The following is a 20,955-nucleotide window of genomic DNA, read 5'->3' as shown; positions in this document are numbered from 1 at the left end:
CACCTTTGTGGCACCCCTTCATACCTTCTTCATCCAGGTGAGGCGGAGGCCAAGGATGGGAACCCAGGTAGGTCCGACAGGAACACAGTGTGAGAGAATAACTGTCTCTCTGCGTCTGAACTGCGGGCGATCAAACGATGGCGTGAACACTGACGCCTCACCGATCACGCACCACTGTCCGTATCATTTTTAATAAGCCGTCACCAAATACAGTGACACGTGTCAAAGACAGCTCACTCAGCCTTACATTGCCTGCCCGCCCAAACTGGAAGAAACATGTCAGACACCCAGGGCTCCCACACGGCACACTGGCCATTAAGAGCCATTATCGACACCCCCCAGCCCGGCCAGCGACACACACGTCCACGCCGCCGCCATCGTCACCGTGAGTCACCGGGTGACCACTCGGTCTGGACACGCTCACGCAAAAACACGTGGCATGGTCAACGAGTGATGATTCAGCTACCGCCCAGAACGGGGATACTCATCAACAGCGAGGGGGCGGGACTCACCCATTCACCCATCTGTTTGTCTTTCAAACTACAGGATCCAGACATTCCACTGTTACTTACTAACCAATTCGGAGAAACCCGTGTGGATGCAAATGAGCCAATCACAAGGGAGGAAAAATTTGCATAAACCCATGGCTGCCCAGCAAATGCACCTTGACCTGGTATATCTGTGTGACACATGCTGTATCCTTTTCTGGGTCGCAGTGGTATGGCCTTCCACAATCTTAAAAATCTCTGTAATGCCACAGAATAGCATCTAAAAGGGTAAATGGGCAAGACAGATGCTCACGTAACTTATTACAAGGGAGGTAGAAATCGAAGTGCAGCAACGATAGGATGGTTTAATGCAGATATAGTGCCCTTCAGCGTGGAAAGCCCTGCCGCTGTTCTTCCACATCATCTGCATGCACATCTGGCACGAGAGCTGAGAGCCTTGGGTCTGATCCAGCCAGCTAGCGCTGGGGCTGACCAGCAGGTCAGGTGACTGGAGACTAACTGGGAATGGAGCCAACGCAGCAGTGTACACAATGCCCTGTGCGTCTGGCCTCAGTCCACCGGGCCCAGCGGGGATGTTTGTCCCTGTGTGTGGGGGGGGGGGGAGGGGGCGGGGGGAAGCTATTTCCACGGGTGACCTGCAGTACTCAGCTACAGGTACCACCGGGGAGCATTGAAGAACAAGTTCAGGTCATTAGACAGTCACAGCAGGGGTAAAACAACAGGAACACACCTCACAGCAGCGAGACAGGCGTTAGCACGGAGAAATCCACCCGAGAGGATCTACAGGGAGCACAATCCCAGCCTCAGAGCCGCAGAGACGCGGGTTCGACCGGCAGACCTACATGGAAAGCCTGGCAGCCTGCCCCGGCCGCCTCTTTGGGCTCATCCGAGCCAGAACAGCCGATGGAAATCGCTAAACTCACCAGAGTGCTAAGGACGGCGACATCTCACCAGCTCTCACAGGCTTCCATTTCATGGGAATGCAGAGTACGGCACAGGATCTGGACTGAGCCGGGGAACGCTGACTGTACCGATTAAAAATAGGCAGACTGGGGAAGGGACACGCGGAAGCCTTACCCTTAGGGGAGGGGATGCGCTGATGAATAGACGCGCGCGTTTTCTGCCATAGTACGCTTATACAAAATTAGCCAGTGCAAGCAGCACCTCGGAGGAGCGGGTGGTGGTGGGGGGGGGGGGGGACAGAGTAATTTAACAGCATTTTTGCTCAAATTAAACACCAGCTCAGCTCTCGTGTTGAACCGAAACATCCCCGCGATGAGCGCTTGGGCGGAAAAATCCAGACGGATCCTTCGGCTGCAGACTGTTTTCCCAGTCTTGCAAAAGCACAGCCGTGCAATGAGAGCATGGAACCAGTGACTCCTAACCAGCCAGCAACGGAGGCGACTAGCATATAACTAGCTGGACAGAGGAGTCGACTGCTAATTACACGGTATGAGGGGAAAAAAAAAGTGCTCAATAGCAGCCCAAAGGAGACTTTTTGTACAACAGATCCACATCCAGTTAGTTACACACTTGTGTCTTTGCTGGTGTGTTTTAGAATGCAGGATAACATTTTAAATGTTCCAGGGAAAACATATATAATTTAACAGCTAGTCTTATCACTTGGAATCATAATGAATCTGTCGGCACCAACAATAGAAATGATACAGATGGCTTGGTGTGTAGAAGGAGCTGAACCTGGAACAGGGGTTCGAAAAGGGGGCTGATCATCATAAGGAAATAATGGAGGGTGTAGGGGCCACCAGAGAGGGGTAGTGGTGAGACCCGAATCACTGAAGAAGTGTCGAACCCGTATCCAGGGCCTGATACCCATCTGTCTCTTTCATATCCCTTTGTTACACACCTGCATCATTTCCCCTCACCATCTTACTCAATTTCCTCTGTCCTCTCCACCTCATCCCACCTCCAAACCTCATTCCTCTCAAAACTCGAACATGTTTCATTTCCACAAAAATAACCCAGGACTCACACTGCCAAGTGGAATTAACTGGTCGGACGCGGCTGGCATCGGCAAACGCGTACGAGACCGATTTCTTGTCGCCTTCCCATCGTCCCGCCCCCCACCTCTTGTGATTGGCTGTATCACAGCAATCACACACACGCTCCTGTGGTTTAGGACAAAGATACATACCGGCGCCAAGCTCGCATTAAACACATCTCTGCACACACCTGGCCCTCGCTGCTCTTGGGGGGTGCGCTCAGAACCCCCCCGAATGCACACACATTCCTCACGCCTGTTTAGCCTTCTCTCTCTAAAGCAATCCACTCCCCCCCCCCCCCCCAGCCCCCACCAGATGGCTAAACCATCTGGTTCCTCCCCCTTACCGAATCCGGCAGTGCTGTTCCTCAGAACCCAAGGATCCAGATCATCCTTGGCCTCTCTGCCCACCACTGACGGGGGCCGTCCGTGAACGGCGTGGGCGTCAGCCGTGCCCCCAGGTGCCACCAATTAGCTACGGCAGAAAGCAGGCTTCCAGATCCAAAAGGTGATTCATGGCGCCAGACGCTCACCGGCTTAACTACCCTTCCCATCATGTTTTATTCTTTCCTCCAATTGGTTAAAACAATGATTGACAGCTCACGGCAAGTCCCGCCCACCGTTGGCCTTTACACACTGTGCCTTCCAAGTGCCAAGTTTCCCCATTGCGTGCAAAAGGCTTGATCCTTCGCAACTGGTGCCATGATGCTTTCATACACTAATGACTCTGTGTCTTAAAGCCACCATGATGGAAAGAATACAAAGAGAGAAACAAGAGAGATAGAAAGGCTTCAGCAGTGAAGAATCTAGGAGACTGAGACATGGAGGTCACATCAAACCAAGGATTATATTAGATACAAATACAGGATCAATCCTCTATGGGGGATAATCTGACTGGAGACCATTCAAAACACGCAACACAGCTTAGTAACTTGGTATCCACACTAGAAGCACATAGGATGAAGAAAACGGAATGGATGAACGAGCAAATGTTAACTTTGGGGGGGGGGGAAGTTAGATATGTTGACTCAACGCCATGCCAGCAATTAGGGGCTACATTTATGGCAAGAGTATATGCATATTTTAAACAGAGTGAATAAGCAAACATCATAAATGAAATGTTATCAACCATTACAACATGCTTAAGTATATTTTGAAAAATTATTTAAAAAAAAAAAAAAGCCTCTGGCTTGTCATTACTGAAAAACTCTTTAAAAGACTCAGTAAAACGTTAACTCCACCTAAGGGAGTTAGAGCAGAAGAGAACAAAAGTGCGGCCGTGATGATGCAGAGCGGCTCCGTAGGCTTTGAGGCGTGTTCTAAAGGTTCAACAGCTTGTCACCCAACCTCCCTGTCCGAATGGGATAGGCAGTCACCTCCTTCAGCTCCACGCAGCGGGACAGCAGATCACGCATCTCATTTTATCCCTGCCCGCCCAAGCCCAGTCCAACACCGCTGCAAAGAACCCATAAGCGCCAGCATGTGCTCCCAGCCGCGGCCTCCGGACGCTCGTCTCACTGCCGACATCCAGAGAGCGACTCCGGGCTCCGGAGAGGAATCCACGGTTTACGGAGATGAAAGCGAGCAGATAAGGAATCAGGACACAGCGGAGCTGGGGGGGGGGGGTCATGTGGAAGAGGCAAGTGGGAAAACGGAGGTGCGTGCTCACGCGCACGCGCACGCACACGCACACACACACACACACACGCGTCTGCCACATGGGCATGGGGACCGTGCCGACGGCCCACCAGGAAGCGTGCTGGGAAGGCAGCAGAGGGGGACCTGCCAGTTGTCTCCGCGGGCTGGTCCTAATCACAGTAATGAGGCGCGTGATAGTTTTTGGAGGGGGGGGGGCGAGCAGTGGATGAGTGTCAGAGCGGTGCGGTGCCGGGGTGCGGAGATTAGGGCCGAAACGGTGGTGTGACAAGCCTGTCACTGTGCTGCCTGCCTCTCCGCGGCTGTGACAACTGCTGCTGCTGCCGCAGGGAATAATGGAGGGGGAGGGGAGGGGGGACTGCGCACCAGTCTGCAGGCTCAGGGCATGTTGATAACTCACCCCATCACCTTGAGAGGGGACACGCGGTTATCCCTTCGTCACCCCGCCCCTCCCCAGCTGGGAGATCTCACAGCAGGTGCGGGATGTGGTCTCGCAGAGTCCTCTCGTTCACCCCGTCACTCAGCGACGGCTTCACCGCACTCAGATCCACACCGGGGAGGGAGTGTTGCCGAAATCTGACCTCTCCCCAGACGGCCCCCAGCCGGATCAGGGTGCGTGAGACACTCATGTAAGGGTGACTGGGGGCGGGGCTGGGTTAGCGGCCTTGCAATTGACCCCCGGCCCCCGCAGGAAACAAAAGCCAGATGAGTTAATAATGATGGCACACACAGACAGACACACGCAGACACACACACAGACACAGACAGACACACACACACACACACAGTCCCCAGATGAGGCGCCAGAAAAGGCAGCGTGGCCATTTCCCTCGTCACCACCACCATCACCATCATCATCATCATCATCATTGTACTGCCGGTCGTCCCTGATTGGGCAGGGAAGCTTACAGAATCTCGAGAAGGCTGGCGGCACATAACCTGAGCGGCGCGGGATGGAGGGGAGGGGCATGATGGGGATGTTAGAACGGCCAGCTGGGGGGGGTGGCTGGCGAGAGCAGGGGGGGGGAGACGCCTCAACCACACCAAATGGCTCCGGCCCCATCATGCCTCCACAAAAATTAAAGTGAGAGGGCATTTAATCCGAAGGACTGCAATGGTCTGCATGCAGAGAGAAACCTCTTTCACCACTGCAACTCGTCGCCAGACTAATCATCTACTTAACTGCAGCGCTGGACTGTTACTCCAATGGTGATGAGGTTTCTCTCTACTTTTAAGTGAGGAAGGGGCTGCACTGACACTGTTAGCAGCCCACCTCTACTGGGGAGGAGGGTATCATGTAACACGCACACACACACGCGCACGCACACACTCAGACACACGCGCGCGCACACACACACACACACACACACACGCGCGCGCGCGCACACACACACTCGCGCGCACACACACACTCAGACACACGCGCGCACACACACACTCAGACACACGCGCGCACACACACACACACACTCAGACACACACGCGCACACACACACTTTCCTGGCACGGTGAGCAAATTCAAGACTTAAGTACATAATTTAAGTAGTTCAATTAAAATGCGAGTTAAAAGCAGACCTACCAATCCAGTTTGAATTGAAGGGCAGAGCGGGGGTATGTGTGGCAGAGCGGGGGTATGCGTGTCAGGACGGGGCTCTGAGTGCTGGGTCCAAAAGGCAGTGGCGGCGACATGGGTCAGAACACAAACACCAGTGTAAAGCACCTTGCGGGGGCGGCGGGGTGAAACACCATTATTCTGCTGAACCACGTTCAGCTTACAAAAGAGAGAGAGATGAGTGAATGGGCGTCTCCCCTGCCAGAGCGCTCCAGCCCGACAGGACAGGCAATCAGGGAGGGGTGGGAGCGATCTGGAACTAAACAGCCTGCGCCACCTCTCACATGGGGGGGGGGGGGGGGACACAGGCGATGGGGCAGGTGATGAGTGCAGAGAAAGACTGCGAGGCAAGCAGCAGGAGAGAAGGCAGATTTTTCATTTGCAGCTTTATGTTTATTAAGCCGAAACAGACAAGGTGGGGTGGGGTGGGGTGGGGGGGGGAAGAGGAGATTAATCAGCTACGAGCTGATCATCAGCCCGGGAGGGAAACACACCACCCCCCGCACACACCCAACCTGCCGCTCCAGTAGCCGCAGCATGTCTTACGGCAGCAAACTGTCACGTCCCGCGGAGACAGGAGATGGGGGGGCGGGCCACGTCACGGGCACCTTGGACAGCGTATGGCAGCTCCTTAAACATTGGTCCTGTGATGTCACCTTCAGTCCAGACCCCCCCTATAGACCACACCCGACCCAGATCAGCTGTTTCAGCATCTGGTACGGAAATCTTGGCACTCTTGTGTTTCCAGTCCAATCAAAGGCACCCACTACACATGGACACACCCACCCAGTTACCAAGCCCCACCCCCTCCAAAGGCTCCTCCCCCTAATCCTGCGCCTCCGCCTTGTACTGCTGGTGGAGCTGCAGCACGTCGTCCTGGGACACTCGCTCCCACCCCTGGCTGTGCACGCGATACAGGTTGACCACGCCTCCGCTGTAGGCGTCCCGGTAGGTAGCCTGGTAGATGGCGCGTCGACCCAGCTCGCAGGCCTCCTCCACACTCAGCTCGGGCCGCAGGCCACTGTCCACAACGCCGTAGGCGTACATGGAGCCCGAGCCCACGGCGAACAGGTCCCCGCCGACGCGGTTCCCTTCCGAATCCACGTAGTACAAACCTGTGGGAAAAGAGGGTGGGGCCATTAGACCAAAGGACTCCAAATCCCATAATTCATTGTGGAACCCCCAAGCAATTACAGAACAATCTACAGTCTTCAATTAATTTACTAAATAACTACACTTAATTTACTTAATAGGACCCCTCGGTCTGTATTACATGGGATGTCTGAAGGTGTAGTGACATAATCTGTAATTTACAGGGAGGCCACTCAATAACCGATGAAATCTAAAACACAATGACCCCCTAAGGCCACAAGGTAACAGAAATAACAAACCCTCATCCAGTGTGTGTGTGTGTGTGTGTGTGTGTGTGTTTGTGTGCGTATGTGTGTGTGTCGGGGGGGGGGGGGATGCTTCCATCCCAGTTCCAGAAGCCTCCATCCATCCTAGATTTAAGCACAGACTAGTGCTGTCCCCCTCCCCGTCAGCAGCAAGCCGTCAGCTAGGCTTTAGAGCTGTGCTACGCTGCCACTAATCTGCTCATGTACAGCACCTCCGGAGCCCATGGCCCCGCCCCGGAGGACCTCGGGTTCGAATCGCCCCCGCGGACGGGAAGTGGGACATCTTGTTCACCCGAAATGTCACGCCGGGCCGTCAGCAGGACTGCAGAAAGGTGCAGACGTGGCAGAAAGCCCCGGCAGACACCTCGCTCACTCGCTCGCCCCCCTTATACTCAAAGATCGCTCATCTCCGCTCCCCCCCCCCCCCCCCCAAATCGTGACAGTTACCGCCGCTCAGACGATTTCCATGCCTCCCTTCCAGAACACGGCGCTATATCGCCCGTCACCCCGGTTGTTTGCCGTTAATCTCGAGCCATTGATTCCAATTCGGCCCGTGGTCTCACAGTCCCGGCTCCCCCTGCTACGGCCGGCCACAGTCACAATAACGACCCACTTTATGACCGCCATCCATCTGACCCGTGCCATCATAAAAAACCCCCGTCCCCCATTCAAACTGCCGCCAACATGACCAAGACAGTCAGATAATTCTACATTCCAGAAGCCTGTTCTGACTCATTAAGAGGCATCAATTAACTAATTTATTAGCTAGCCTGGGTGAGACCCGCCCCCACTCCAATGTACGTTGTGATTGGCTCCATCGCAACATGCACACGCCTCATCTATCCCCACCACTCATTCATCTCTGACCCCAGGCAAACTGGCCTGTTTCAGAGGAATGAATTCCCCATTACGGCACCACCGCATTCCGCCCGTGACAGATGACACGCTTGAGGCTCCCCCTGGTGGTGGGAGCGGCCAGTGCACGCATAGCCACAATTCTTGCAGAGGTCCCTCTACGAAGATCCTCACCACAGAAATGGCAAACGCGGTAAATCTCAGCAGGCGCCAGGACTCGTCTCCCACCCCGTCATGTCAAACTACAGCAGCGGCAAGCAGGGACACAAATATAACCGTCGCGAGCCATCTCTATGGCGCCCCAGCGATGCCACCATGCTGCTCTGCCACAAAAGCCGTGGGCTGACAGGCCGGGCTGAAGATGGCCACACTGTCAGCTTCTGTGAGCCCTAGACAGGGCTTACAGCGGTGGAATCGACACTGTGTTTCAGAAGCTGCAGTACCAGGCACGCCAGGCAGGGGGAGCACACAAGTTTCCCTTCATTCTGGGAGCATCCCGTTGGCCTCAACCCAAGTAATTAGTAATTCCTAAGCACACGCCAACAAAAGTGAGAAAAGATTGTACAAGTCCATTTTTGAGGGTCACTATACTGCAATACTGAACTTACACAGTAGAGGGCGCACAAGAGCACACACACCTTTCCCTTGTTTCTCAGGACATCCCTTTGATGACACGCGTAATTACTGATCCAAAACCATAGTCCGACGGCCAAAAGCAGGGAAATGATTAAAAAGATGCGAACGGGTGTGTGGGGGGGCGTCCACTCACCCGGGCCCCGTTTGTCCCAGCCGCACACCATGGTGCCCATGCTGAGCCCCATGCCCTTGTACTGGTACACCATGTTGGCCAGCAGCTTGGACGCAGCCGCCACTGAGATGCGCTCCTTGTTGCGCAGCTCATACACGCGGCACTGCCGCGCCAGCAGCCGCTCCCAGAAGCTGCAGTCGGCCGCGCCGCCCGCCATGGTGCCCAGCAGGTACGGGTTGATCTCGATCACCTTCTTCACCGTCTGGGAGGCGATGTAGGAGCCGGCCGTGGCCCGCGAGTCCACTGCCACGATCACGCCGTGCTGGAACTGGAGGGGGGGGGGGGGGGGGGGAGTTATTTCCCATTTGCGTAAGTACAGGTACATTAGAGTTTCTGCATATCCCACCTTGATTGCCTTGAGAGAGACTTTATATACACACAGCTGAGAATGAGGCTTGGCGTCTGAGCACAGGGTCATACCATTTATCCGGCACCCCTACAGCATTTTGGGGGATTGAGGGCATTGCTCGAGGGCCCAACAGACAGGACTACTCTGTCAAGGGTGGGAATCAAACCAGCGACCTTCTGATCAGGGGAACAGAGGCCTAACTCACTGAGTTACACATTCATCGGTGGTAGTGGGGGAGGGAAGCAAAAAAAAGAGGAGTAATATCTGATGGGGGGTGGGTGGTTTATCTCTGATACCATACAGCAGAAAACATGCCAGTGAGTGGACACAGTCAGCCAATCTTACTTAAACCTGAGACACGACCAAAGGAGAGAGAGCATGCCGCCGTCCCACGCACACGGATCTGCTGCGCAGACTAATCGTGCCGTGACAGTGCCACCCAGGGGGCATTAATCAGACACTCGTACACGTTCCGCACCCTGCAGTGGACAAGACAGCCATGTTCACCTGAAAAGGTGAGCAGAACCACAGGGTCCTGTGGGAATTAACCGCCACTAATTAACAGACAATCTGGAGACATTCTCCTGCTTGCTGCTCCATCCCGGGAAAACGCCGAACTCCCATAACGCTGGCTTTAAAGCGTGGAGAGCAGGAGCACCGCGCAGAGTGAGGGTGGGGGTGACTGATCGCAATTTCGACACCATTATTTCCAGATCATTTCTCACTGCATGCTTGTAAACAATCCTCCCCCAGCTACACATTCATAGGTCAAAACTCACACTGATCCATCTGCAGGAGAACTACATTACGTTAAACAGACAACCCAGCTCGATATAATGTCTGTGGGGAGGCGACATTCTCCATGGCAACGTGTGTTCTGTGTAATTGGATCCCATAACCACCTGATCACTTTCCAAGCCTATTTTGTGAGGAAACTGAAGAAAGAGCCGGCACATTTATACTGACCCGGGGGTGTGCACCGATTCCATTTCATTATGGGATTTTTTTTTTTTTTTTTTTACAGATGAAAGAATCACTAAATACACGAAAGACTGCATGAACTCAGTGCTCAATATCCATTAATTTAGCTCACAGCTGGATTTATGAAGCAATCACATTGGTTTTGTTTATTCGGGGAGTTAATGAGTTGTGCTTCGTCAACACTGGCATCTAACATCAGATCCGATGGATGATGAGAGAAGCCTGAAGAATCGCTGGCTATTCCCTGCTATGTTTATCGTTTCACATGTATTAAGAATCCTGGAGCCCTCCCCTTGCCAATTACTGGCCAATAAACGTTGCCCCGACACGTTATCCCAAAGGGCTCGGCCTTAAAAAGGTCAGCCTTCTGGTTATCTGTACATGTCCTTAATCACACACACACACCATCTACCATGCCAAGCCCATAAAAAAAAAAAAACACACAGTCATTGACTCACTGGGACACTTGTTAAAAGAATATATCATTGTCAGTGAAGCGCTGGGTATAAATCTGAATTACACTGATCAAGAAGCCCAAATAAATCACATCGAAGGGAAACAAAAACCGGTAAAAATAAGAATAAGGGGAAGACTGCATTAATTTACGTGGCGATTGTTTCTGCGTTTCTCTGTAACCAGAAACTGACAGCAAGTCAACTATAAGGCAACTAAGCGTTCATTTAAAAAATCATTAAAAAATTAATGGGAATAATTAAATGGAGCAGCGCTTGGGGGATAGTGGGGCGGTACCTCCATTCAGAACAAAGGCACCGTGACGCTGCAAGAACCAGACCAAGCAAAAATACTTGTCAAGCTGGTTATCGAGCAAAACTAACCAAGTTAAGCACGCCGCACGTGGGGTCAGGTGGAGGTGCGGGGTCCCGAGGGCTGTGGGTGGATGATGCTACTCACTTTAAAGGCCAGAGTCGTGGTCCCATGGAGGAACTCGATCTTGGACTCCGGGGCCGCTTCGTCATCGGTGTTAGGCGGCGCTCTTATGTCGAAGCTCAGCCCGTCGCCCGAAACCGAGCTGAAGCCCAGCCCGGTCCGACCATCGCTGAAACCAGCCCCGACAGACCCGGCATCAGAACCGAAAAGCCCCAGAGGCTCTCTGCTCAGGATGCTACTGAGAGCCATATCTGCAGAAGCGAGCTCGAGCGGCCTTTTTCAAACAGGAACTAAGAGGGCAGCCCGCTGGAAGCGGAGCGGACGCTTTTCCGAGAGCTCCCCCTAGTGGAGGACCCTGGCGCACACGCACGTCGCCCCTGCAGCTGCGATTAACGGGGCGGTTTTACATGAATAATAACTGAGCAGTTGCAGAATAAGGTGAGGCAAATGTGATAAAACGCGGATTCATTATGATAATGGGGGCTTCTGAGCATGGAAATGAGATTAAATTCGGTACAGAGTTAGATTGTTCCGCAACTTCAATGTGAATAAAGTTATACCGGAGCCGAGCATTTAGAGAAATTATTAAAAACACGCAAATACAGCGGTAGCGGAACTCACATTTACATACAGCTATAACACTGAATTATAACCCATTCAAATTATATATTTAGTTAAGTGTCTTCTGCATTTCTTCTACCATTGCCCACTAAATCTTGGTATTTTTTTTCTCCAGTCTGTACATTTTTAACATCCCTCATCTTTCTAGTGACTTCCTTTCCTCCCCTCCTCCTGTCCCTCTCTCCCTCTTGTACCTATTTTCTCTCCTCCACCCTCTCCCTCTCCCTCCTTCTCTCCTCCACCCTCTCCCTCTCCCTCTCCTTCTCCCTATAGTACTCCTCCTTCAGGTCCTCCCTCGCCCGCCGTCTCCAGCCTCGTGCGGTGATGTGGAAGAGGTCCACGCAGTTCCCGGAGTATGCATCCCGGTGCGTGGCCCTGAACACGGCCTCCCGGGCCAGGGAGCACGCCTCTGGTACGCTCAGCTCCCAGCGAAGCCCCGCATCCAGCACGGAGTAAGCGTAGGGGGAGCCGGAGCCCACGGAGAAGAGCCCACCCTTCAGCAGAGTGCCGTCGCTGCACACGTAGCAGAGCCGGGGGCCCGGAGCCAAAGCTGGGGCTCTGGTTGCAGCAGCTGGTGAGGTGCCACTCTCATATCCAGATCCTCCATCCTGGGTTCCCTCCGCTGCCGTGGCTGGTGGGCCACCTGGTGCCCTATCCACATTTCCGCCCACTGACTTCCGATCTATTTCACGGGATGCCCTGCTCACCTCTCCTGCTCCCGAATCTGTAGGAAGGACCAGTGTCTGCTCAGGATTGTCCATATTTTGGGTCCACCCACCTTTTCTCAGGCCGGTTTGCTCCAGGGAAGAATCCCTGCCACCCGACTTGTCCTCTGTACCCCCTTCAACTTCGCCATCCCAGCCGCACAAGGTGGCTGCCACACAAAGCTCGGTGCCCTTGAAGGGATGCAGCATGTGCGAGAGCAGCTTAGCGCTGCCCCCTACTGTCAGACGCCGGCGGTGGCGCAGCTGGTAGAGACGGCACTCCCGGGCCAGGATGCGCTTCCAGAGTGCGCAGTCGGCAGACGTGCCGGACGTGGTGCCCACCATGTGCGAGTGCACGGGCAGGACCTTATGGGAGGCAGGGCAGGCAACGAGACCACCACAGCTGGACCGGGTGTCGGCCGCGGCGATGGCCCCGCCCTGGAAGGCAAAAGCCAGCGTGGTGGTACCGTGGGACAGCGGGAAGGGTAAGGGGACAGAAGGACTGGGAGGGATAGATGAGGACAGCAGAGGAATGGACACAGGAAGACAGGAGGGTGACAATGGAGTAGGAGACTGGAAAAGCGGAGGGTGGCTTGGTAGTGTGTTGGAGGCAATCTGGCCAAAATTAATAGGGCTTTGGCTGAGGTAGTCCAATACCGGTACATAGAGCTCCAGCGCATTCCCACTGGTTTTTCCAGCAGAGCGCGCATCTCCGAAATCATACATGCTGCTTCCGAATCCCCTCTGAAAGTGCAAAATGGTATCTCCCACTGGCAAGGACAGCAACGCTGGAGAGTTCCATCTGGGGTATGCAGGGGTGTCATGGAAACCGCACACGTCTTGTAAAGCCATCCCAACACTGCTGTCCGCACAATGGTAAATGCCTATTCAAGAGGAGTAGACGGCTGACTGCTGAGAGAACTGAAGATGATACGATATGACCTTCCCGAACTCCCTTAAATAAAACTGCTGCAAAGTTTCCCTATCAAGAACAAGTCAATCCAATAAAACAACATTATTGCATTTGCCTAGTTATATCGAAAGACGAAGTACTGTAACTCCACTAGTCTTTGCTCGAGGTCCTAAATAAATCGAGAGTGATGGAAGCCAGATCTTATATACCCTTCATGTCTGCCGTCTGTAACTACCAACGCAACTTGATAGCGCTTTTACAGACGCTTGAAAGCGTCGAGTTAGTGATTTCACTGAAGCCAATCGATGAAACTGCTCTTCAAAACTTGCCTTAATGATGAGTTTACTGCTGTGTGTATAAATGTGTAAGCGAATGAATTACAGTCTACATGTAAGCTAATACCCATATGGCAATGCCAACAATAATCATACGCATGCATTTTATTTTTTAGGATTAATTTATTAATCTCTGTTTATGTACAGTGACTGCTTTTTGTAAATGGTGTAGATACTGGTGCAGTAAATAGGCGTATATGCATGCCTGCGCTGAATACCTGACCAGGTGACGCACCTGTCCCGGATTATCTGTGCGGCTCAGGAAGAAATTTCCGTATGTCGTACCCGAATGTGAAAGCTGGCCGAAGCCTGGGTGGCAGCCCATTTCTTTGCCTTTGCTGTTATTCAGTACCGTCAAGCGAACTAAAATGCAAGTGAGGGATCTGACATGCTGAGCTGCCATGGGCTGCCTGCGCTCGAAACCCGATGCGGGTTTTCGCTTCGTTAGATACGCGGCGCTTTCTCTTCTGCTTTTAGGCTCGGTGAGTTATTTCCGCAGCGATCTGGTAATTAAATCAACGCCAAAAAGTAAAAAAAAAAGTCTAAATGTGCCTTTTCCATCCGATCTGTCGTAGCCACCGTGTTTTTCCAAATACTTCCGGGACATTTGTAAATTTGTGCACATTCATGATCATATATATTAAACCGCAGCTCAAAAGTGTAATATAGGGGCCTACTGTACGTATGAACGAAGGACAATTTACTGCCTCTGAATCGCGCTGTTTAACTAAGTATAATCAGCTCACAGTGGTTTTTCGAGACGAATAAAATTGCATCATTACTGTTGGAGTATTAAACTTAATGTGATAGGTCCACTTTTGTCATCAGTAGATCTATTAATAGTAATTCACGGTTGACTACTATTAAATTAATTAGGATACCACAGTACAAATACCGCCGCGTTTCTTTTTTCTTTGACAATAATAGTATAGCAATCATAGTATATAAAGACAAAACCACAGTGAGCAGCCGTGGAAGCCTTATATAGCTATTCCTTCCTGGATAAACGTGTGAATATTTCCGTGACATAAACTATTATGTCGAATCGATAATTAGTGCTTGTATTATTGGAATAAAAATGACCTCAAGCTTGTAACCGAAGTGTTCTTGGTTTAAATCCAGACGGCTGCACTATTGTTTCTGTTTATAGTCGTGTTTTCAATTTTAGCCCACAGATGTCGCGTCTGTGAAATTTAAATATAGGCTTCAGTGAGACGCATGATCTTTTAATTTTTAATTTTTTTATTTCTGAAACACTGTGTGCTTTCCTCAAGGTTCAAAGCAAGAACACGTCGTGCACAACACCATCTCTGCCAGCCGGAAGCCGAATTTGGCAAGGGGACGACTTTGTGAAGTTTGAAAAAGAGCCCAGCGTGGTGATTGATGGTTACAGCCTGTCAGTTCGTTACCTGTGCTCACGACCCTGTGTGGTGGGGGTGGATGTGGTAGCCCCCACTGAGTGGAGGACTGGGCCATTGGTCTTCCAGAAGACATGGACGAACCAGCACCATCTCGGCTCAGTTCGGAGATGCTCGCTACCCCTGCGTTTCCCTGCTGCCATGGCATACCAGACAGACTTCTATGTCAGGCACTCTATAGACGCCCGAGATGTCATGCTGAGGGCCTGGTTAGACCACCTCGGGAGGACCAATGGGAGCATAGGTGGTCTTAATGCGTACCACACATCTCTCGCCCACGTTTTCAGGATCCTGAGGACCTTGCCTGCATCCAAGCGCCCGGTTAAGCAGCACAGAACCTGCCTTTCCTGGGGGCCAGAATTATTATGGAAGCTGAACCAAAACAGACTCAACTGGTGTCCTCATGAATCAGGTCAGGATTTGCACTATCGCTCTGACTGGTGGGGTTTGTATGTGACGACATAAATCTGGCAAAGCCAAACACCGGGAATTGCTAATCGGACTACTCAGTCTCTAAAGCCTGAAATCCTCCAAGACTTTGGCTGATGAACCCTTGGTGGGTGAGCCCTGTTGGATGCTGGACCTGATTATTGGAAGTTCTTTTGTTTCTCCTTAGTGTGCCAGGGCTTGGATCTCAACCATGTTTTTAAGATATTTCAAAAACTAAATAAATGACTAGCAAGTAGAGTCAGAAGATCGTAGCCAGCTAGCTGGTTAGCAGAACGTGCTACTTCATTATCTCCTGGATAAGGAACACATTCATTCAGTGTTTAGCGTAGTGACTGTCTATAGCCAACAGGGGGCGTTTGGTATGAGTTGTGGTAAATAGCAGCCACTCATTGTGATGCCTGTATTTTACAGGCATCGTGCCCCTGCTGACCTTCCCTCTGGCAAGCACCGGCGAGCGATTCGGGGTTATCCGTCATTTCCAGCCCTTCGTCAACAAAGAGCTGGAGGACCTTCGTAATGGCACCACAGAGGAACCCAGGTCTCTGCCCCTCTTGCTCTTCCATGGAGTCCTCTGTCCCTGGGTCACTTCTTATAGACCGGAATCCAGAATATCTTCCCTATCATCTCGTTGCTATGGTTTGATACCCCAAGGGCTTACTGCATTCTGACAGAATCTAAACGTTGCACTGAATACCTTAACGTCAGGTTTTTTTTTGTTCAGTTGTGGTTATAAAATGCTCTCTCTGTGGGAGAGGAGTGTAAACCTGTGTCCTCAAGGAAGCATGTCACCGGCAGGCTCTTCAGCGAGGCCCTTCGCTCCAAACAGGCGCCCCAGGGGTGCCGGAAAACAGGCTGGGGCCCGTGCTCTGACCCGCGAGCTGTGCTGTCATCTGTACGCATGTGTGCATCTCACAGGATACGGGCAGGATACATGGAAACCAGAGAATACCGTGTGCCTGTACTTGTGCTTGTATAAATGGCATATCATTATCAAAAAATATATACATTTTTACGAAGCATACATCGGCCGACAGACGGTTATCCTCGTTAACTCTGCGTCTATGAATAAATCATGTTTGTGTCGGTATTTTGCTTTTAAGCAGACTTTTAAAAAAAAATGCCTATTTCTGGCCTGTCTTCGTGAAAGTAGCTTTTCTGAAGGCCCAGCTCGGATGTGTGTCAAACCAGCTTTTATTGTAGACAGCCACTTGAAATAAACAAGTAAATTGGTAAATATAGGCAGCGGGCCAGCATGCGAGACACAGGGGTATTGCATGCAGATGATTTTGAAAGGTGAGGTGTGGGTTTTACGCCTGTTTAATATGACTGCTTAAAATAACCAAGATGGATAAATCCAGCAATAGACTGACGTGGACTTTGTATTTTACGTCACTCTGCCAACTTGGGGATTTGAACCAGCAACCATATGTGATAAGCACCCTGTTCTAACCCACTGAGCCACACAGGAGCTAGATCTGCGTGGAGAATATAGCAGGTGACCTTTGTGAACCTATGGAACGTAGGGCGCAGGCCTGGACGAGTCGTGCCTTTGTGATGTCACAAGCCCATTGTGTCTCCGCTCCTGCAGGCTCACCCTCTCTCTGTGGATTTACCTGTTAAGCTGGTGCGACCGTGACTTCTGTGGCATCCTGCAGCACATGGACCGGCACGACACCTTCGACACGCCCATGCTTATGCTCGATGGCAGGGGTGAGTGGGCCGAACTGTCTGCCGTGACCTTCGCGTGCGGAGGCGCCGGTCGCGGTCGCTCGCCCACGGCTGTTTGCGCCCCTCTGGCTGAATTGGCGCTGTGTAAATCACCCGGAATAAAATCACCGCCCAGCGAATAATGCAATAAATGATGAGAGCAATTGCCAATTCGATAAAACGAGGGCAAGGGTCAACCTCGCCTAGGATACATCTTCACACCTGATTTCAGCTCCTCGTTATCTGAGCGGACAGCGGCGGTAAATAGTCACGGGTCCTTCCAGCGGCACCGTAGATCTGTGCGTCCTTCAGGTTTGACCATACATGGAGGATGCTGCCCCCTGTTAACCTCCACATTCCTCTTCTGCACACATGAGCCTTTAGAGAAAACATGAACTTGAGAATTTTTGTGTTTTGGGTTATTAGGTTAGAATGATTTAAAGCCGTGACGTACAGAAGATCCCATAGTGCATAGAATGTTGTTATGCTATTGGTGTCATCCATCCATCTATCCATCCAATTCATACAAAGCAGAGGAACCACACTCAATGTTCATGTCATTAACAGATGATTATTATCCGCTATTCGAGTTGTCAAACTGATTAGCAGTGGAAGTGTCTCGCATGCCGACTGCCTGCTAAACAGGTCCTCTGACTGTACCCTCCTTGTGAAGGGGACGTCATTTTGCAGGTGAGACTGGTATCCGGAGAAGCTCGCAGCTTCCGGTCGTACACAGCCCTCCCTCTCAGAGTCTGGCACCGCCTGGACGTCTTCATGGATGGATCCAAGGTAATCATCCATCCATCCATTCACTGACTGTGCATCCAGGTATGACACATACATGCTACAGACTAAACAGTTCATCATTGCATTTCCTCTTAGCAAATGATCCCAGCTATAGAAACAGCCCCCAGCCCTGCACCAAAAACAGCCAGCAGTTTTCCAATGGGCTTCACACATTAGCTGCTCTCTCTCTCGGCGAAGGCACACTGCCTGCATCCCTGACATCACCAAACGCCGCGCCGTGTCGCAATTCCATAAAAAGCGCCACAACAAAAAATAATCCGCCTTCCGCTAATCAGGACACGGACAGACACACATCCGGCGGTATCTTTAACAGTGAGAGAAACTGAAATAAACGACTGTTTTTTTTTTTTCTTCTGTGAGTGCAGAGTGAGAAGATCCTTATTGCATCCTGAATTATAATTAATGAACTTAATTCCTAGGATTTACTGCCCTGGGTCCTAAAGCTATTCCACCGCCAGTCGCTATTGTTTTCTTTCCCCCTCCCTCCTGCTTATTTATGGGTTATTTATTTAGCCGACGATCTAACCCTGGCTGTGTTTTATAGCTTACAGTTTTCCGCCACTGGCCATTAATATAGCTGGGTGTTTACTGAATCAGTTTGGTTAAGCACCCGGCTCAAGGGCACAGGGGTAATTTCTCTCGCAGAACTCTTCCTCCAGGGAAAATGGGAGTTCTATAATGGCGGGCAGCCAAAGTCCTGAATCTTATTTTTCCTTATTAACATGCCCTCCCGGGCAATGGGCATTCAGGATTCGGCGTCCCCGCCGTGGCCGGTCCCACACAGCCGTCACGGCTCGGACCGGCCTGGCCTCTCACTCCGGGTCATCTGCTCCCCAGGCGATGCTGAAGGTGACGTCCCACGCCGTGACGCCGGCGAGCGCGGGAAAGCCGTACGCCTACACGTAAGCGGCTGCATTCCTCGCACCTACAGTATGTGCGCCTATTCGTGCAAAAGTGAAAACGCTCACCTGCGCAAACAATATGGCCACATTTGGAGCCGACCGCATGAATGAAGAACGCGGTTGCCAGGGGCGCCATGGAGGAGGGGGGGGTGGCAGTTAGGATGATTCCAATTTGGAACGTAATTGGATTGATCTGGGTTGGGTGCCCACTTTGATATGCTTTCATGGGGCCCAGAATGTCTGGTGGCGCCTCTGGCAGTCTCAGATATTACAGTCATCCTTTGCTTAAAGATGCGGATGTGTTCAGAGAGATGCGTCATTAGGCTGTTTTCTCACTGTGCGAACATTATAGAGTGTAATTATGTAACTATAGATGGTACAGCCTACTATGCACCTAGGTTATGTAATGATTACAAAGTACAATATAGTGAACAGATAAACCAGTAACGTAGATGTTTCTTATATGAAGTATTATGTACTGTACATAGTTCTGAGTGCTTTACTTGTAGGTTTGTTTACATCAGCATCACCACAAACACATAAGTAACACATTGTGTTCCGACAATACAATGGCTACAACGTCACTAGGGAATAGGGATTTTTCAGCTCTGTTATAATCTAATGGGACCACTGTTGCATATGTGGTCTGTTATTGACTGAAACTTCGTTATGCGACGCCTGGCTGTATTCTTGTGGGTAGCAGCTAGTGTTTGGCATCTAGAGGGTCTGTGTCTCACGTCGCCTTGAGCTCAGATTACTGGGGTGAATTTTGAATATTCCTGTGCTCTCTCTCACAATCTAAGAAGGTGCTCCTTGTGCTTGCATTGGTGCGTGGCCATTTGCAAAGGAGAACGATCTGATAGACTAGGCTAATGTGGGGTGGGTATCTGTCACATGATTATCCCAGTGGCACCAGTCAAAAGAATTAGTTCAAACAAAAGTTTAATAGTCCAGGTAACATCCATGATTTTACTCCCCTCTCCTCTTCTATCTCCACCCAGGAGACCCAATTTAAAACTCTAAAAAGTCAATTAAGACAAACAGAACCAGCTGGGTTCCATTAGTCAAGGACTGTGCTGGAGTACAACCAGTGATCAGTTTCCATGGCGACGCAAGATATCAACCAAACTTAGCCCCAACTCATTAGAGATCCTTAAAAACTGTTTTTTTGTTGTTTTTTGTTAGTGCATTTAACACATATTTGCTAAAGGGAGTTCCTGAAGTCCTCGTGTTCACTGACACACCAGTCATCCAGCGGTAGCCCCTCACGTCCCCCCAGTCTGCATCCTGCGATGGACCTGTGAGGTGTGAGTGGGAGGCTCATCGTTTGCATTCCAGTTTCCAGGCTGATATCCACTACGACGACACTGCTGGCTACTTCATGATTGGCGGTGGCAGGTTTATGCCCGGCATCCAGGGCTACTTTGGACCAATCACATACCACCGCCTGGGTGGACATGAGGTAATGGCAAACAGGCTTGCATACTAAATAAAAGCAACCTATCCATCCATCCATCCATCCATCACCACTTCAGCAGCATTTCAGTATTAGAATCAGCTGTGTTGAAGCTAAGCTGGCTTTAACACTGAGATGTTACTGAAGGGCCTGGTTATCTGTATCAGGGCTGTGCCTAAGGTCTGCAGAGTAGTGGATCTCCAGGAGCAGGAATGAGCAGCCCATGTTTAGAAGCTCCTAAATGTGTGTTTTGGGACTGTGGGAAAGGTCTGGAGTACCTGAAGGAAACCAGCACAGATACAGGGGAATACACAAAAACAGACAGGAAACTCAGCATGAGGCTACAGCTCTAACCACCCACTCAATAAGGAGAACAAGTTAAACGAAGGCAATTGATTTTACACAAGTCTGCACTGCTTTCAAACACGTTTTTTCCCGATTCCTCCTTTTACTGCAGTTTCCTTATGTAAAGGATTGCCTCTGATAGCCCTTAATCAGTCAGTTCATTTAGTAGCCAATAGCGCATTTTTAATAGCCAGATTTCACTAAGTACTTTACAGCCCTTTGCTGTGTTTTTCTAGATTTGGC

The 20,955-nt window shown here is 51.1% G+C and overlaps 4 protein-coding genes across 7 annotated transcripts in view; 1 reads left to right on the top strand and 3 right to left on the bottom strand.

Annotated features, from left to right (window-relative positions):
- Positions 1 to 4,698, bottom strand: part of LOC111857142 (uncharacterized) — a 74,877-nt gene extending 70,179 nt beyond the window's left edge. The window contains exon 1 of one of the 2 annotated variants that reach the window (XM_023837681.2): positions 4,565 to 4,698. The gene's annotated coding sequence lies outside the window, so the exon portion shown is untranslated. Of the gene's footprint in view, positions 1 to 24; positions 1,035 to 4,564 lie in introns of those variants that run through there. The other variant, XM_072710509.1, reaches the window with a different exon arrangement.
- On the bottom strand, positions 3,337 to 14,030 carry LOC111857157 (proteasome subunit beta type-5-like). 2 transcript variants are annotated; one of them, XM_023837704.2, is made up of 3 exons: positions 11,079 to 11,438; positions 8,798 to 9,104; positions 3,337 to 6,891 (listed from the first exon to the last, which is right to left on the bottom strand). In XM_023837704.2, the coding sequence occupies exons 1-3, from the start codon at positions 11,301 to 11,303 to the stop codon at positions 6,602 to 6,604; spliced, it is 822 nt and encodes a 273-aa protein (XP_023693472.1). In that variant the 5' UTR covers positions 11,304 to 11,438; the 3' UTR covers positions 3,337 to 6,601. The 2 variants fall into 2 exon arrangements, with proteins under 2 accessions (XP_023693472.1, XP_072566611.1); XM_072710510.1 differs by lacking the exon at positions 11,079 to 11,438 and adding an exon at positions 13,863 to 14,030 and having other exon boundaries at positions 6,148 to 6,891.
- On the bottom strand, positions 11,594 to 13,837 carry psmb11b (proteasome 20S subunit beta 11b). The gene has a single exon (XM_023837682.2). It carries the CDS (start codon positions 13,229 to 13,231, stop codon positions 11,870 to 11,872), a length of 1,362 nt encoding a protein of 453 aa, XP_023693450.1. The 5' UTR covers positions 13,232 to 13,837; the 3' UTR covers positions 11,594 to 11,869.
- LOC111857158 (protein sel-1 homolog 3) overlaps positions 13,972 to 20,955 on the top strand; it is a 19,951-nt gene continuing 12,967 nt past the window's right edge. For both annotated transcript variants that reach the window (XR_002841311.2, XM_023837705.2), the window contains exons 1-7: positions 13,972 to 14,109; positions 14,902 to 15,457; positions 15,907 to 16,033; positions 17,084 to 17,205; positions 17,876 to 17,991; positions 18,847 to 18,911; positions 20,250 to 20,373. Coding sequence is in view for 1 of the 2 variants with exons in the window: in XM_023837705.2 (XP_023693473.1) it covers positions 14,029 to 14,109; positions 14,902 to 15,457; positions 15,907 to 16,033; positions 17,084 to 17,205; positions 17,876 to 17,991; positions 18,847 to 18,911; positions 20,250 to 20,373 (1,191 nt within the window). In the remaining variant the exon portion in view is untranslated. The remainder of the gene's footprint in view (positions 14,110 to 14,901; positions 15,458 to 15,906; positions 16,034 to 17,083; positions 17,206 to 17,875; positions 17,992 to 18,846; positions 18,912 to 20,249; positions 20,374 to 20,955) is intronic.

Source organism: Paramormyrops kingsleyae, chromosome 4 (genome assembly GCF_048594095.1).
Source record: "Paramormyrops kingsleyae isolate MSU_618 chromosome 4, PKINGS_0.4, whole genome shotgun sequence".
In the NCBI taxonomy this organism is placed as follows: Eukaryota; Metazoa; Chordata; class Actinopteri; order Osteoglossiformes; family Mormyridae; genus Paramormyrops; species Paramormyrops kingsleyae.
Note: the sequence above shows the minus strand (reverse complement) of the source record. Positions and strands in the feature narration are given on the sequence as shown.

Bases quoted from the DNA above. Each gene is read 5' to 3' on its own strand.
- LOC111857157 (XM_023837704.2), bottom strand. From the start codon at position 11,303: ATGGCTCTCAGTAGCATCCTGAGCAGAGAGCCTCTGGGGCTTTTCGGT. The intron at 9,105-11,078 runs GTGAGTAGCATC...CCCCCCCTCCAG, and splicing joins CCACGACTCTGGCCTTTAAA to TTCCAGCACGGCGTGATCGT. The intron at 6,892-8,797 runs GTGAGTGGACGC...CTTTTCCCACAG, and splicing joins CTGGGACAAACGGGGCCCGG to GTTTGTACTACGTGGATTCG.
- psmb11b (XM_023837682.2), bottom strand. From the start codon at position 13,231: ATGGCTTTACAAGACGTGTGCGGTTTCCATGACACCCCTGCATACCCC.